The sequence below is a fragment of the Anneissia japonica genome, unplaced genomic scaffold, assembly GCF_011630105.1.
Source record: "Anneissia japonica isolate Jap-2015-1 unplaced genomic scaffold, ASM1163010v1 scaffold1483_len710385_cov172, whole genome shotgun sequence".
NCBI classification, from domain to species: Eukaryota; Metazoa; Echinodermata; class Crinoidea; order Comatulida; family Comatulidae; genus Anneissia; species Anneissia japonica.
Genome location: NW_022732828.1, coordinates 530,822 through 548,212, shown reverse-complemented (window position 1 = coordinate 548,212; position 17,391 = coordinate 530,822). Strand labels below are relative to the sequence as shown.

The following is a 17,391-nucleotide window of genomic DNA, read 5'->3' as shown; positions in this document are numbered from 1 at the left end:
TACATGTCAATACTTATTGAAATGTTATGAAGATTGTAAGTACAGTATTATAATGCGTACTGATAAATATTGATAAGTACTGAAATACTGATAAGTAGGCCTATTGATAGACATGTATTGATTAGTTTTGATAAGTAATTTTTATATTTTTCCTCAAGTGAATAAACGATATTTTTGAATTAAATTGAAATGACCAATGATAAGGTCATATAGTATGTTGAGAGTCGAATGGTCGAGCGGTTAAGGGAGGGGGTGCTGCAACATACAGCCATAATATCGGCGTTCAAAGAGGCAACCTAAAGGTTCTGGTGGTGTAACAATTTTTCTATTCAAATGTCCATTGAGATGAGTAGGGGGGTACAGTACTCCGTTGTAGTGTTTCATACAGCCCCTGCTGTGGACAGATGAGCGACAGCTGGTACTGGTTTACCGGGTAGCTCAGACACGAGGAGAAGCAAGTTATTGTACAAGCTATTCACACCTAAAATGCTTTGAGACTTTGTTACAAAAAACTTTATAATCTACATAACATTACAGTACATACACAGTTCAACTTACCTGTTTGGTGCAGCACTTTGCCTTTTTGCTTCCTCCTGCAAATCATCAACCTAAAATGCATAACAAACATTGATTAAATCAGGTCTTTTTTTTTTTTTTACAATGTCTTGTACTCTACCATCAAATTTTTTCAAATATATTCACTATGTAGGGGTCATGCTGTTAACCTGCACGTGGTAACCCTGCTACTACTGTTCCAACAGCAACTACAATCCATTATTTGTGATTATTCACTAAAGGAAGCTACATTAACACCTGTGTAGCTCATGCGATGGATTCAGACAAATGAACGGACGAACTATGTGGCCTATTTATTGTAAGGCAGGCAACCATCAACTAAAGCCTAAACATCGGCGCTAGTTAGAGATGCTGCTTGCCTGGGGTTAGGTTGATAGAACCAAGTCTTCTTAAATAGTACTTAATACTGGAGTTGCAATGTATACATCTGGCGTGTCTGAACCCATTAAATTTACTTGATGAATCGTGAGTGGATTTCCCGTACGATAAAAAATTGTAACGGAACTGGGTTTAGTCTACAGGAGTTCGTGCTTCGAACAGGTCCTTCCAATCATAGAAGCCTTTTGATGGAGAAAGTGTACTTTTTTAGCAAAGGTTTGCCTAGGTCGAAACTAACTCCGACTATATAAAATTGATTATAAAATTGAAAAATATTAATCTTATTATTGTAGTAGTGATACTATGTACACGTTTAAATTATTGTTATTTATTTGTTATCGTCATCATATATACATTTAAATTTAATGTACTGTTTAAGTATGAATTACTATGTCCATGTAAAATTAATCTTTTCTATTAAATTGTACATTTTAAATAATATAGTAATAGGCATAGCCGGGGTCTAGCCTAGGCCTAAACGAGTGACTATCATGTGAGTGTATAACACTTATATTATGGAAAATATGAATAAAACGTAAAATTGTGAAAAAATAAAGGAAGAATAGGAAAGAGATTTGGAGCAGCTGAAATATTTCCAAAAATATACAATAGTAGTCCATATGCTATTATTGCATTACGTTTTTGTAAACAATTATTTACACATATAATTTTATTAAAACAAAAACAAAGAGAGGCATCTACCACCAGAACATATTCATTTTAAATGTGTGTATGAAAATACATGCTACCAATGGAGGGATTTCTTATACAAAATATATAAAAATATTATTTTCCAATTTAATTTTTATACAATTCACGGTAAAAGTGCTTACTAAATGTTCCAGTCGTTCCTTCTCTGTTCTTTCTTGCGCTAAAAGAGTCTGAAGTTCTCGTAGCATTACAGCATGGTCGATGTGTTCCTGTTCTCGTTCATTTTGTTGAGTTCTCAATGTTGCTTTTGCTTCATTAAGTTGTTCCGTTAACTCCTCCTTAACTAATTTCAGTTCTCCTTCGGCTTCATTAATTTTTGCAATTTTTGCTTCATTATCTTCCTAAAAATAAATCCAAGAATTCTTAAAAGTATTTTGTTAACTATTATTATTTTGTATATTTATTTAAGAGGCATATACAAGATAGTAAATGCAACCTCCACCAACTTCTTCTTTACACCTCAAAGATAATTTTGGAAGGGTGAAATGTGAAGCATATTCCTAGTTAGAGGCCTAGGATTATGCCAGGAAAGAGGCTGATGGTTTACATTTAGCTATAATTTGGCTTACTTTTGAACAATTACAAGTTTGTATAATTCTTTTTTTTTCAATGACTAATCATTTTTTAATTTTTCAAAGTTATGTTTCTCTTCTCAAATTATCTTTATCTCCTTCCATATACAGTAATATTTTTTTTTTAAATATGACTTTAACTGTATATTTTTACTTCCCTTTAACATGATCAATTACTATATGCTAAAACAAATTTCATTTTTATCACAATTAGTCTAGTCTTTATCCTGTCAATGTATTTTAATTACATCAGCTACTTTTATCCCTTTATAATTAGAATAGTCACATAAAACCACATACTTTGCAAAAACAGACTGATAAGTTTGAACAAACAAGACTCTAAGTTCGATTTGAGGAAAATGTGGTTTGCCTTAGAAAATAGAATACATATGTCATATACATTAGGGAGTGTATGTTCCACAAACTGACAGCTCAGAGATTAAACTCATTTATGTTTTGCACTAAAAATAGTGCACAAGATGGTCTTCACTTTATTTTTAAACATTTGTTTACTCCTTTATCCATTTATTTGAACTTTGAGAGGTATTGTTCATGGCACTTTCCAAGAATATACAACTTGCAACTCTATGTACATTAAGCGGTGGTGCCAGAAACTTGCCAACAAGGGGTCTAACATGTCCAACGGAGGGGTCCGAGCCAAGGGGCAGACCAAGCCTTGGTCGACGGCCCAGAATAAAAACTCCCTTATAGGGTTTACAGGGAGAGTTTTTATGGCTTTAGTATGGTTCAAAATATGATTTTAGGCCACAATATTAAGAGAAAGGCAAATTATTTTTTTTTTAAATTTTGAATCCAATGACCTAGTGGTGCGTCAGACAACAGAGGGACCAGACCTGTCCGACAGGGGGAAAATGCCATCCTGACCCCCTCCTCGCTGGGCCACCACTGTGTACATTGTAATATTATGAATGCTGCCACCAACAGTATGTAACTTCATATGAGTCATGAAAAAAACACACTACACAAACAATGATCAAGTTTGTCGTCACACAACCTACCCTAAGGCTCTTCTTGTCTGCCTGGAAACTAGCCTCCATCTTGGATTTCTGGGCAGTCACGGTTGCTAGGGAGTTAGTGAGTGTAATGATTTGTTGCTGTAACTGCTGTACCTCATCTTTACTTTTCGTTGACCTTTGTTCCCCACTAGAATCCTACAGAAAAACATTGAAAATATATCGCTATCATAAGCTGTCTCCAAATGCTAGCAAAATTGTCAAAACTTTATTAAAGTACTCAAAAATGTGCACAAGTGTATAAAAATACAGATATCATCTTTATTATACTCATTACAATATTATTTTGGAGTGTTCTGGGAGTCTCGGTTCATGGTATACTTTCTTGTCCGTTTCCTTTTGTTGCTGTCAAGCACCTTGAGGTTGGTTTAACGGGAGGTGCTGAACAAATTGCAAATTATTATTATATTATTATTAATATTATTATTAATAAAGAAGTGTTATAAGGTTAAAACCATATAGCAATACGGTCGTAACATGGCAAAACAACCTAACTGCTATTAATTATATTTTTGTGCAGTTACGTTGGTTTGCCTTGGAATGGCCAAATATATATTGTTTCAGCCTCTAGAATCTTATTGGTATGTGGAAAGAAATGTATATAATTTTTATTTTTGTGTTGTTCAGCATCATAAAGTTTTGTACAGTATTTCAGAAGCATTTCATACCAAGGCTGTTTCTTAGGATAAATAAAATAAACTAAAATAACAGATAAACAATAAATGAAATTTCCTGATAATTATGGTAAAAAACATATATTTTAAAGTAATAATATGAGACATATAGATCGAAAAGGAGTAATAATTTCATCCAAAAAAATACTATTAATTATTATAAGTAAGACTAGAGCACCACTCATCTACGGTAAGACAGAACCATAAGCGTTTCTATGCTCAGCCTCTACATCTTTTCCAAGGCACTTTAAAACAATATCTTATGCAAGACCTTTCTTATAAAATTAAAATTTTATTTTTGAGCACACCTCTGCCACAAAAAAATGTAAATTTCAGGAAAAAATAAAAGTTATATATTTTTATTATGATCGCTGCTGCCTTGAAATCTCCAAAAATAATGTATAATTTCTTTCTTTATATAAATTTAAAGCATTTAGACATCCCATTACTACACTCTTTATATTCACCTATAAAACTTTATTACTATTTCCTCGTCCGTCTGGGTGTTTCTGGCAAAACTCTTTGCTTAATAAGAAAATGAAATTTTTTAACAATCTTTGAAAAAATAAGGTCGCGAAACAAGGTATAAAAAAAAGTTTCGCCTTAGCTGGGCACTTGCCACCCATATTGGTAACAAACCTTGTTATTTGTGGAACCATCTGTATCTTTTTCGTATTTCTCTTCATTATTGGCTATTGGTTCTTTTGATGTAAGTGCATTTACTCCAGCTTCCAAAGCCTCTTTTTCCTTCAACAAACCTTTGTAAGCTTTAACAACATCTGAAAAACGAATTAAAATAATACTAGTTTAATATCATGTTCATATCATGCAATATATTAATATTATTATGCTGACTTTTAATCTTATTATTGTGTATGTCAATATTTTTAATGTTTTGATTTTTGTTTGTTTGTTTATTTAAGCTTACATGCATTTTTAGCTTCAATGCTCAAGCTTTAGAAACACTTGGCTGATTGATTAATACATCTTTTTTAGCTCTACTGCCTCTACTATACTGCCCTCATCAGAGCTTTTGAGAATATGAGAACTTGTTTTTTTCCAATTTATATTTATGTCTTTTTTCTTTAATTTTGTAAAGAGATTGTCATTTGGGATGCACCGTTATGTATTGTCGAACGTGTGCTGCTGATACAAAAGTGCTATCATCAAATAATTATCTATCATATCTATATCTACCAAAATCAAATTATTGAGTCGTTGCTAATTATCATGATTTATGTATAATTTTTTTACACATGGTCCCAGGACTGCCAATAGCAAACACGTTTTTCTGCTGACAAACTAAAACACATTCCAGGCACATACACAGACATGACAGGAAATTGATTTGTCATACACTGGGAGAAGTTCCTTCTACTCATCTATTAATAGTGTCATTCTGTGGGCCTACACAGGACAAACAGCTTGAAGACAAGTCTCATTCCAATGGTGATGGTGGTTATGGTGGAAGCGATGATTACTGTATGATGATAGTGGTTGATAATGAAATAAAAATTATTAGGGTGGTGATGATGATAATGATTCTTATATTGATAAATTTGTGATGTTTATGATTTATGGTGAGGATGATGAAGATAATAATAATGAGAAAACACCAGAGGGCATTCTCTTGTCACATTAGGTTGTCTTAATCAGCCAAATGGCACAATCCATAGGAGACCAGATGGATAATGACCATTCCTAGCTGCAAGAAGCATCTAATTTCCTGCTGCCCACACAAAACACATGGAAACAGTGAGCAAACCTAAATTTTGTGAACCATTGTAGACAATGTCTGCTCTCATTTCCCTGCCTATTTTTGTATATTCAACTGCTACCATCAACATTTGGATATTAAAAGTATTAATCTGTAAGTTTGAATAATATTAATATAAATATAGTTTACAAAAGTGGTTTTCCATTAATTGGTTACCGACACAATAATAATAATAATGTTATATTTATATAGCGCATATTGCACATTGCCCCTATGCGCTTTACTGAGAAATAATATAGGCCAACTGAGAAAAAGCAAATAACAATAAAATAATAACAATAAAATAAAATAAAAATAATCATAATAACAATAATAACAATGAGACTAAACTAATCCTATTTATACAATACAAGTACATTGTGACATAAAAACAACTTCATGAGAAAATAACCAGAAACAGTGCATATAACAGTACAAACTTAAAATTGATTTTAATAATTCATCGAACATATTTTAAAAGAGAAGGTATGATATATTGCTTTTAAACTGATTTACTTTCTCTATGTTATTGTTTCTCATTCCATATTCTTTGTATGAATCTTTTAAATTGTTACTAATTCCAATGCAGTAGTTTCCAACCCAAAAATGACCAATTCGAAAAGGTTCACAGGGGTTGGCAAAAGTGTTTGGGGTCCACTTGACTTTCAGACCAATTTATCATGACATTATATTTTTCAAATACAATGATTTGATAAAAAATCTTGCTGCTTATCATTAGTAGCCCTACCACGAATGAAATAGCAATGATGTTGTAATTTTGTGGTGAAACATCTTGGATCTATAATCTTTATCATTCTAATTGGTGAAATAGCAATGAATAAAATTAGCCACGAAGGGGAGGGGGAGGGTCTGTGAAGGCTTTTAACATGTCTTGAGGGATCTGTAAATGAAAAAATGTTGAGAACCACAGGGCCTAATATATCAACAACAAAAAATTGCAGATAAAAAAGTACCTCGAAGCCTTCCTTCACACCTGCTCAGCTGTTCCTGCTGATTCTCGATTGTTTCCAGCAATTCTTTCCTTGATGCACGATTCATTTTTTAATCTTTCTTTTCTTAGACGAATTCAGATCGAAATTTATTTCTACTGTGTAACATTTTGTAATGCACAGGTACGCCTGATTTATTCATCAATGTGAAGAACCTGCGGAGCAAAGAGAAATCTGGTGATGAGTAAAATTCAATTGATCATAAATTTTACAACTACCTGTACTATTACAGAAAATTGTTGTCACCATTGGCTCTACTTCTGCCATTGTACATTAGAAAAGCTGTCCACCCTTATCAAATTTTCTTTGAAAAAAAACTGTTCTATGCCCATATATAGTCATGATGTGCCTACAAGTAGGCCCTATATATGGTTACATCATGACCATATAATAGGCCTGTCACATGTTTTGTCAAACAAAATAATATAAATCCATCTGCATATTTTGGAAAATAAGAGTTGATAAGTATGGCTTATTGGTCCTTTAAATCAACGTTCCGCAAACTACGAAACATTTTGGGAGGGCAGCGAAGCCATCCAGGAAATTGAAAAAATATAACAAAAATATGTTTCAACATGGAGAAAATAGTTGTAATAGCTTCATACAGCGAATCCGCAGCTTGTACACGCTGCTGAAGTGCCACATTATGCGTGATGTTTGAGTTACAAGTGCCTTTTATTCTTACCGCAATTGTTTTGTAAACCTACCAAATCAAATTGATACACGTGGTTGAGGTTTTCGGAGGCGATGCATGCTGCAGGATTGTAATATGTTGTCACCTTATGCATTTTCGCTAATGTTTTAACTGTATGGACAATATTTAATATATATGTGTGTGTGCATATATGTATATTGTATATAGGCCTATATATACCCTGCTAAACACTGGAAAAATCATCATTTTACCATGTACTCTTCAACTCTGGGGGGAGGGGGTGTCAGCAAAAAGAAAATGATGAAAATATTATGGATTTTAATATACTGTATCACACAGTACTTCAATGCCACTTGGCCCCAGACTGTAAAGTAAGGCCTGCGCTGGGCCTATATCCGCTGCGTAAAAATTATGCCTAGAAAACCATCTGCGCACTTCGAAAAAAAAGGGCAAATTCTGCTGAAAATTATTGTAGCTTTGACTTAATCTTTCACAGCATATAACACTGCACAGTGCATATGCAGCAGTCCAGTAGTTACGATTTTGCACATCTATTATTGTCATAGCGATCTTCAGTGCAAATTTTACCTAGTTTTTGAAGTACCATTCATTTACCTTCAATAAATTGAGTGGCGTTTACTACGGTGAGTTAAGTAAGGTGGCAAGTTCATCCCCGCAATTATTCAACTTTACTGTACAGTATGGCCTAGGCCTAAGCCTGGAATAGAAATATGCTTGGTGGTGATATGACATTGGCAAGCCTCTTCCTAGACGAGGCCTTACTTGGCCTAGACCTAGGCCATAGTCCTAGTGCAGGGAGGTTAGGTGTGTAGGCCAGCGCTAGCCAGGCTTAGCCTGGGCCTGCTAGCCGGTGATATGCTCACAACACAACTGTCAAAGGGTGGACAGGGTCAGGGCTAACTCAGCTCCCAGGCCTAGCCAGTAAGCCGAGTGTTTTTAAGACCTCTGTTTAATGAATACGTATATCTACCATTTCCAACACACAAGTTGGTATCCCTATTTCGAACAACATTGAATAAAACACACCTTTTGTCTAAGACACATCATTAATCATGACAAAATATTCTTCGTTCGTAAAAACCAAAACAACAAAAGATGGAAGTTTCGCGACACGTCAATATGTAAAGCGCCCTCACTATTCTTTGTGAAAAATACTTTTCGCACACGTGTGTAGGATTTTCAATTTCGAACCAAAATGATTAAAGATTACCTAGGTAGTCAATTTTAAAATTTAAAAAACGGGGCATTTAGGCGTGGTCGCATTTTCATTTAATCGTCACACGCTAACCATACGAAAATTTTATAGATAAATTTATTATATACTGTATACAAAAAAAATCCTTTTAAATTCTTCTACATGTAGCCTACTTCAATTATTTTTTTTACAGGAGCTTGAGAGAGAATTCACTTTGGTTTCGGTGGGGCTTACAGTCCATTATTTTCTCAGACACTAAAATAACCTGTCAGCTTGTTTCATTGCTGTTGTGAAGGGGAGTTCGTGCCACACTATGTTTTAAAATGTTAATACTGGCTATGTATTAGGATACATAGGCCTTATATCGTTTACGTGCCCCCTTTCGATTTAAGGCACCCGTCGAACCCCCTGTATATACGGGCCTCTGAAAAGTAAGAACGAATATCTGTTATTTTAAAATATCGGCAAGATATTTTTTCCCCCGTTTTATCTCAACTGGAAGCTCATCGGAAATTAAATTACTGTATATCTGTTAAAATATTTTTGTTTACAACGCTGCTACAATGCTGTGCCTTGCACTGAGTATTTAAATCAATTGAGTGTGATAGGCTTATTATTAAAAGGGCATGGTCTAGGCGTAGTTCGAAATTAAATAAATTGCAGTTGCGATTTTTTTTCAAATGAGGTTTTCATTTTTTTTAATATAAAAAAACAACAAATCTTATTTGCACATAACTTGTAGTGGTGTGTTTATGTAATACTCTCTACACAACAGTAAATTAATATACTGCTGTACAATATTATGTTTGGAAAGAGTGTAAAAATAAGAAAAAAAGAACATTCATAAATGGGACACAGAATATTCTGTCATCCTATACGCTATGTAGTGACAGAATAATTAGGGCCTATATAACATAACTGCTTGTTAGGTTTTGTTCATTGTCACTTTTTTTTTTGGTGGGGGGGGGGGGGGGGGGGGGGGGATGTGGAGGGCTTACAATGCGATTGGTGCCACCGATTTCAAGGCTGGGGCTCCAATAATAATCTGAAAACTTTTGAAGATGTTTGAATGTTAAAGCCCCATTCCCGGCAAAATTTCACTAAAAACAGATGTTTTTTTGTTTGTTTTTTTTTAGAAAAGATGCATAGGGCCTATGCATTACTCCAATTATTATAAATCATGGAAAAATATTGGCATAAAATTTAGTTTTATGCAAAAGAATTTTAAAAAAAAGAGAGAAATACAGACTATTTCTCATAGAATATTACCATTTTCTCAAATTCAGCGGTTGTAGATCGCATCCGCAGGGAATACTCTCGCTTTTTGTATACTTTATACAGTCAATAAAGTGCGCCCTCTCTATTAGTTTTGTACTTCGCATCTCGCGCACAATGCGGTCGTTCGAGTAGGCCTGAGATGTTTGTTAGCCCTATTCCGGGCAAAATTTCACTAAAAAGATTTTTTTAGAAAAAATGCATATTCATTACTCCATTTATTATAAACAATGGAAAATATTGACATACATTTTAGTTTTACGTAAAAGAATTTTAAAAAAATGAGAAATACAGACTATTTCTCATAGGAGATTACCATGTTCTCGACTAATTCTTCATCATTATTACTAGGCAAATTCAGAGGTTGTAGATCGCATCCGCTTTTACGCTGTACGGTTTTATCTACGGCTCTGTACTGTATGCGATTTTTTTTCCCGTACGAAACATTTACATGAAACTCCACTCGGGCCGTCTCGGCTAAATCGACCCGAAAATCTCATTGCAGAATTCAGGAGGTCAAAAGGTCATCAATAGATAAACGTCTGCAGAACAACTTCTAAGAGAACGTCGCTGTCTAATTTTAAAAAATACATTGATGTTACCATGTTAATACCAATGGGTCGCTTAAAATGACATATAATATTTGATTAAGCTGCACGAGTAATGAAAAGTGTTATTTTAACTTGAGTTACATGACAATTTTAATTTTTTAGTTAGGCCTGGGTTTTGCATAATTACCTGGTCTACTAAAAACGCTTTTTCACAAAGCATTTGCATCCCCTCTTGGAAAGAGAGAACTTCGAAATAATTCGCTAATTAAATTAATCACCGTAAAATGTACAATAATCATTTCACTACCCGACAAACTCCGAACTTTATTCATTTGGCCTGCATAATAGTTTCATCTTGCTGTACTATATACTCCAACATCACTGGCGCTGTCTCTTATACACATCTAGATGTGTATAAGAGACAGGAAATAACACAAAAGATATTCCCCTTAAGCGATTATTATTTATAGGCCTAGTAAATAGTACAGTATCTGTAGGTTCTTCATTACAAGGCTTAGGCCAAAGGTAATTAATGCTGAAATTATTATTATTATTATTAATATTATTATTATTATTATTATTATTATTATTATTATTATTTAGCATTATTTACATTACAATGATAGTTTGGACAAGCTCAATAACGCCGGAATGATATATTATTTATTTAATAATATTTCTCTTATGCGCTCTATTTTTCATTTCATGTTTCAATTTTGTCCCATTTTCCCCACCAAAATTTCAGTCCATGTCAGTATGTGAAGCGTGACTGTTGTGTCAGCCTGACCCTAGGCCTAGTTTAAGGAGGGGCCTAGGTAAGACCTCAGCCTGTAGTTAGGACTATTATTTTATCCTCTTTCTCGCCAGCCTTTGGTATAACTGTACCTATCTACACTGTATAACAGGAGGTACTAGCTGTCGTTGTTGTAGATAATATACTAACATTTAATAACATCCAAGAAGGTCACAGTTAGTTACACAGTGACGTACATCACGTAAGTCCGTGAAATTTTATAGGCCTACCGTAGGTAAACATAGAAAGAGCAATAATAGTAAAACTCGAGCGTCACGACATTGCGAAGTGTCTGCTCTTGTTCCTCGTATCGTACTCACTCGAGTCAATCCGAGATGGCCCGAGTGAAGTTTCATGCAAATGTTTCGTACGGAAAAAAAAATCGCGTACTGTATACAGTAGACTTGCCACAAGTCTCTAATTTATGGATTTTTCGTAGTACATTAGCGCATTTCGGTAAGCGCCACCAGCGTCAGTTTATGTTGAGAAACTTTTTTGATGAGAGAATTAGAAAATCCTAATCCCAGAAAAAGTATACTATGGAACGCCATGCAAATAAGTAATATGGAACGCTATTTGTGCCAAAATCGATTTATTCTTAAGCATTTCAACTGATTAAGACAAAGATTAGGGACTGGAACCCAGTCTATGTATACAGGTACCTATATGGAGTCTTTAAGTGCGCCCTCTCTATGGAAATTGTTTTTTGTACTTCGCATCTCGCACACTGCGATCGATCGAGTAGGCCTGAGATATGTTTGTTTATTTGTCAAAATCTTGATCAGAATTATTTTTTAACAGATTTGAAATAATTTCTATGAAATATGATATTTCACAAGTATCAATACTAGCAATGGAAACAATTATGTCGGCCGTTTTTATGTGTGATAACAGAACCTAAATCGAGGTAAGGCTAGGCCTAGGCCTAGACTAGCAGTGTTGGATAGGCTAATGTTTTTGGCGCCTACTATACTATATTTCTTGGCAGACCTATCGCAAAGTCAAACTTGAAAAATCCATCCGCATTTATTTTTTGTGTGAACACAAAAAAATTGATTTCAGTCATATTTTACATTATTTCATGCTTAGGAATGTCTAAATTCAGTTAAACTAGCAATTCTTATTATATTAGTCTTTATAACATTATAGAAAAATTAGATTTTTCTTAACAACTGAAATTTTGAATCTAATGTTAATGTTAATGTTATTTCAAATCTCGTGTATATTGAATCTGCTATTTTCTTCTGTTCAGTGCTCTTTGACTATCCTTATTACACGCTGTGTAGAAGAATTAAAATGTATGTTTTAATTGTAAAGTGTATTTAAAAAAGAAAGTGGGGCTCGTCCGGGAATTGAACCCGGGGCCTCTCGCACCCAAAGCGAGAATCATGCCACTAGACCAACGAGCCTTCCTTGAGTAACCGAAATGCATACTTCTCTCTAACCACTTTTGTTGTATACACAGCCGCTGTACGTATAGCCAGTCCCTTATAACAATTGGGTCAAAGCAAATCCAAACGAGGAAAATCTAGAAAAAGATACACAAAATATTTAATATTCTTCATATAATGCTGCCTGTTTTTATTGTATTTTATCAATTTTTATGTAAAGCGTATTGAACAGCATTCTGAAAATGCGCTATATAAATTCATATTATTATTATATTATTATTAATTTATTAAATAAGAATTTGCAAAAAAAATATTAAAAAATAATAATAATAATGACGATAATAATAATAATAATAATAATAATAATAATAATAATAATAATAATAATAATAATAATAATAATAACATTTTTAATTAGTAACATTAGTTCCTGGAATAAAATTAATAATGTTGACGGTAACAAATTATATGACCATGTTAAAAATCATAAGAACAATTATAACATAATATTAATAATGAAATAAAAATTACTATACAGTAATGATAGTAGTAGTAATAATAATAATAATAATAATAATAATACTAACAATAATAACAATAATAATATTAATATCATTAATGATAGCATTAACAGTGAGAAGGTCTTAGCTAACTGTTGTATTTCCAAATACCAGTAAATACTATATTAAACTACATTTTTATACTCCTCTGTTTAAAACTTTTATATTAATTTGTTTTGCTCGTTGTTTTTCTTTGTTTTGCTTTCTTTTTATAATTTTCTTGATATTGTATGTTTCCTTTGTGAACGCACCATCATTCTGACGTGTGCCGCTGATCTAAAAGCGTATGTTCAATAAAGTTCAGTTCAGTCAGTATTGAAAATAGGCCCAACTTGTAATGTGTATATAGGCCCAACTTATAATGCCTAAAGTAGGCCAAGGATGAAAACGAAAAGATCGGAATAAAAGAAATAAACAAATATCAAGGAAGGATCCAATGGTGGATATAGGTTGGGTGAGGGAGGGGGTTCCCACTACATTTTTAAATGTCAATACATACCTGGTTATGTAATGAATTAAGAAAAACAAATCAGGATACATTATATGTGCCCCCTTCCGATTTTAAAGGAGGTAAAAATAATTAAAGAAAAAAAAAGATAAGAACACTGAATCTGGGCGAAATTTTTCTGGTTCTTATAAAGAAAAAAAGAGTGTAGTATACATAATATAAAACAATTATTAAATAAAACATGTAATTTTTAAGTAAGAAATAAACACAAGTGGAGCTCCTCGAAAACATGAAAAGGAAAAAATGCATAAAAAACAATGCAGCTTCATTTTGTCACAAACTTCGGAATGTCCTTCATAAGACACAACATTCGGAGTCCAATGGTCTTCGGTTATCCCACGGTACACTGTGTAGTGAAAGAATAATACATTTCACAAAGGGAGAATCATGACACTAGACCAACGAGCCTTGGATGAGCTAAGTTCAGATTCAGAGAGCCTAGCACCTGACGATTGAGGAAGTACCTCATGAAACAGCCTGTAGTGCAATAAAATGTTGAATTTACCAAGTGTTAGGCCTATCTTTCTTATTATCTTTTTTTTTTTTTTTTTTTTTAACTGATCTGCCAATATTTATACATTAGGTATTACGTTTATATAAATGTTAATGTACTATGTTGTATTAGCTTACTTTTGTTGCAAGGGTATTGAAAATAGGCCCAACTTGTAATGTGTATATAGGCCCAACTTATAATGCCTAAAGTAGGCCAAGGATGAAAACGAAAAGATCGGAATAAAAGAAATAAACAAATATCAAGGAAGGATCCAATGGTGGATATAGGTTGGGTGAGGGAGGGGGTTCCCACTACATTTTTAAATGTCAATACATACCTGGTTATGTAATGAATTAAGAAAAACAAATCAGGATACATTATATGTGCCCCCTTCCGATTTTAAAGGAGGTAAAAATAATTAAAGAAAAAAAAAGATAAGAACACTGAATCTGGGCGAAATTTTTCTGGTTCTTATAAAGAAAAAAAGAGTGTAGTATACATAATATAAAACAATTATTAAATAAAACATGTAAGAAATAAACGCAAGTGTAGCTACTCGAAAACATGAAAAGGAAAAAAATGCATAAAAACAATGCAGCTTCATCACAAACTTCGAAATGCCCTTCATAAAAGACACAACATATTCTGAGTCCAATGGTCTTCGGTTATCCCACGGTACGCTGTGTAGCTGTCTCTTATACACATCTAGATGTGTATAAGAGACAGGATTTTAAGGCTGTGGCTCCAAAATCTGAAAACTTGTGAAGGTGTTTGAATGTTAACCTCAAAACTGTTAAGTTTTTTTGTTGTTATTTTAAATTATGTAACTCATGTATATTGAATCTGTTAGTTAAACTATTCTTCTGTTTAATGCTTTTTTGCCATTCCTAGTATACGCTGTGTAAAAGAATATATAAAATGTACATTTTAATTGTAAAGTCTATTTTAAAAATAAAGTGGGGCTCGTCCGGGAATAGAACCCGGAGCCTCTCGCACCAACGCATTTAACGAACTCTCCTGATAACGAATAAGTACAATACAACATTATCTGATTAACGAACTTTATTGAAACACATGCTTTATTAAGACAACACTTTGGTATTTGCTGTATACAAACTTGTAAATATGGATAAATTTTCATTCCTGATGATGACATGTCTATGACATAATTAATGTCGAAATATTGAATCCCACACGATGGCGTGTATTTCAATACTGTATTATACTTAGACCATGAGAAAGAAATAGATTTTTGTTTCTTTCCTCCATGATTAGACAGGTTTGCTTGCCCGGTTCTCGTTTAAAAAAAGATTAGTTTGGCCTTCCAAAACGTTGTTATACCCACCTCTGTAAATGATGGAGTTTAGGTTTTCCATTCACTTGATCTTCGCACATATTATTAACGAATTGGAGATGCTTCAATATATAAATTTGTATGTACAGCTGTGATGGCCGAGTGGTTAAGGCGTTGGACTTGAAATCCAATGGGATCTTCCCGCGCAGGTTCGAACCCTGCTCGCAGCGAATATTTTCTTTTTTCATATTTTAGCACTGGAGAGGGTAAACTGTAATGTAGGGGACTATTATAATTATACAATTGGGTCAAAGGAAATCCAAACGAGGAAAATCTAGAAAAAGATACACAAAAATATTTAATATACTTCATAGAATGTATTGAAAATAGGCCCAACTTATAATGCCTAAAGTAGGCCAAGGATGAAAACGAAAAGATCGGAATAAAAGAAATAACCAAATACCAAGGAAGGATCCAATGGTGGATATGGGTTGGGTAAGGGAGGGGCTCCCACTACATTTTTAAATGTCAATACATACCTGGTTACGTATTGAATTAAGAAAAACAAATCAGATTACATTATACGTGCCCCCTTCCGATTTAAAAGTAGGTAAAAATAATTTTAAAAAAAAAAGAAAAAAAAAAGAACACTGAATCTGGGCGAAATTTTACTGGTTCCTATAAAGAAAAAAAGAGTGTAGTATACATAATATAAAACAATTATTAAATAAAACATGTAAGAAATAAACGCAAGTGTAGCTACTCGAAAACATGAAAAGGAAAAAAATGCATAAAAACAATGCAGCTTCATCACAAACTTCGAAATGCCCTTCATAAAAGACACAACATATTCTGAGTCCAATGGTCTTCGGTTATCCCACGGTACGCTGTGTAGTGAAAGAATAATACATTTCACAAAGCGAGAATCATGCCACTAGACCAACGAGCCTTGGATGAGCCAAATTCAGATTCAGAGCCTAGCACCTGACGATTGAGGAAGTACCACATGAAACAGCCTGTAGTGCAATAAAATGTTGAATTGGTAACCAAGTGTTAGGCCTATCTTTCTTATTACCTTTTTTATTTTTTTATAATATATTCCTCTGCGCCTGCATCGAGCACCGTTGTCTAATGATCTGATTTCAACCTACACTACAGATTACATTTCAATTAATGTAACTGTTCCCTGATAAAATCGATTCGAAAGTGTTGGTAAATGGTCGATGTAAAAAAAAAGAAAAGGAGGGGCTCGTCCGGGAATTGAACCCGGGGCCTCTCGCACCCAAAGCGAGAATCATGCCACTAGACCAACGAGCCTTACTTGAAAGAATTCTATATGTAGCAAGCATTTAACGAGCACCCACAGGAATTGAAACAGCCTGTCATGGAAACATGTGACAGCTTCCCACCTCAGAATACCATTGTGACGAAACCACAAGGCGCCACGTCATCAATAATAAGATTCAAGAAACTTCGTTGATTAGAACCATATCAATTCAATTATTTGATTAATTTCTGTGCTTTAAAAAAAAAAAATATTATTAGGCCTGTTTTGTTTCAATAATGTTTTTTGTTTTTGTTTTTGTTTTTAATTGTGTTTAAACGCAGCATGTCATTATATTGTAATAAATCGTGTAGGAAAATAATACATCACGTAGCATAGCTCTTAACGAATGAATAAAGAATTGTGTAATAAAATTCATCTGGCGGGCTCGAACTTGCGACCTCTCGCTGTCAAGGCGAGCGTCATAACCATTAGACCACTGAGGTTTTGTGGTTGAACAGATTTAAATACCACCAGATACACACCATTGGAGTCTCCAATATATCCCACAATAGGTACGGCTAGAAACAAATGGTTGCACATAATATAAATTAATAGCCATTAAAACTGTTAAATTATATATAAATCAAAGAAAGTTAAATACAGTGTTCGAATAAAGG

General features: G+C 33.6%; 1 protein-coding gene and 3 non-coding genes across 4 annotated transcripts in view; 1 reads left to right on the top strand and 3 right to left on the bottom strand.

Annotated features, from left to right (window-relative positions):
* Positions 1-8,516, bottom strand: part of LOC117115829 (GRIP and coiled-coil domain-containing protein 1-like) — a gene marked incomplete in the record, with an annotated part of 17,649 nt that extends 9,133 nt beyond the window's left edge. Inside the window, 5 exon segments of the mRNA XM_033259778.1 lie at positions 1,791-2,006; positions 3,257-3,409; positions 4,585-4,724; positions 6,676-6,866; positions 8,414-8,516. Coding sequence (XP_033115669.1) covers positions 1,791-2,006; positions 3,257-3,409; positions 4,585-4,724; positions 6,676-6,760 — 594 coding nt within the window.
* A 4,022-nt stretch (positions 8,517-12,538) lies between these two features.
* Positions 12,539-12,610, bottom strand: Trnap-ugg. The gene has a single exon. It is a non-coding gene; the product is annotated as a tRNA-Pro (tRNA).
* Positions 12,611-15,595: 2,985 nt separating this feature from the next.
* On the top strand, positions 15,596-15,677 carry Trnas-uga. Its single transcript has one exon. It is a non-coding gene; the product is annotated as a tRNA-Ser (tRNA).
* Positions 15,678-16,692: 1,015 nt separating this feature from the next.
* Trnap-ugg lies at positions 16,693-16,764 on the bottom strand. Its single transcript has one exon. It is a non-coding gene; the product is annotated as a tRNA-Pro (tRNA).
* Positions 16,765-17,391: the final 627 nt, after the last annotated feature.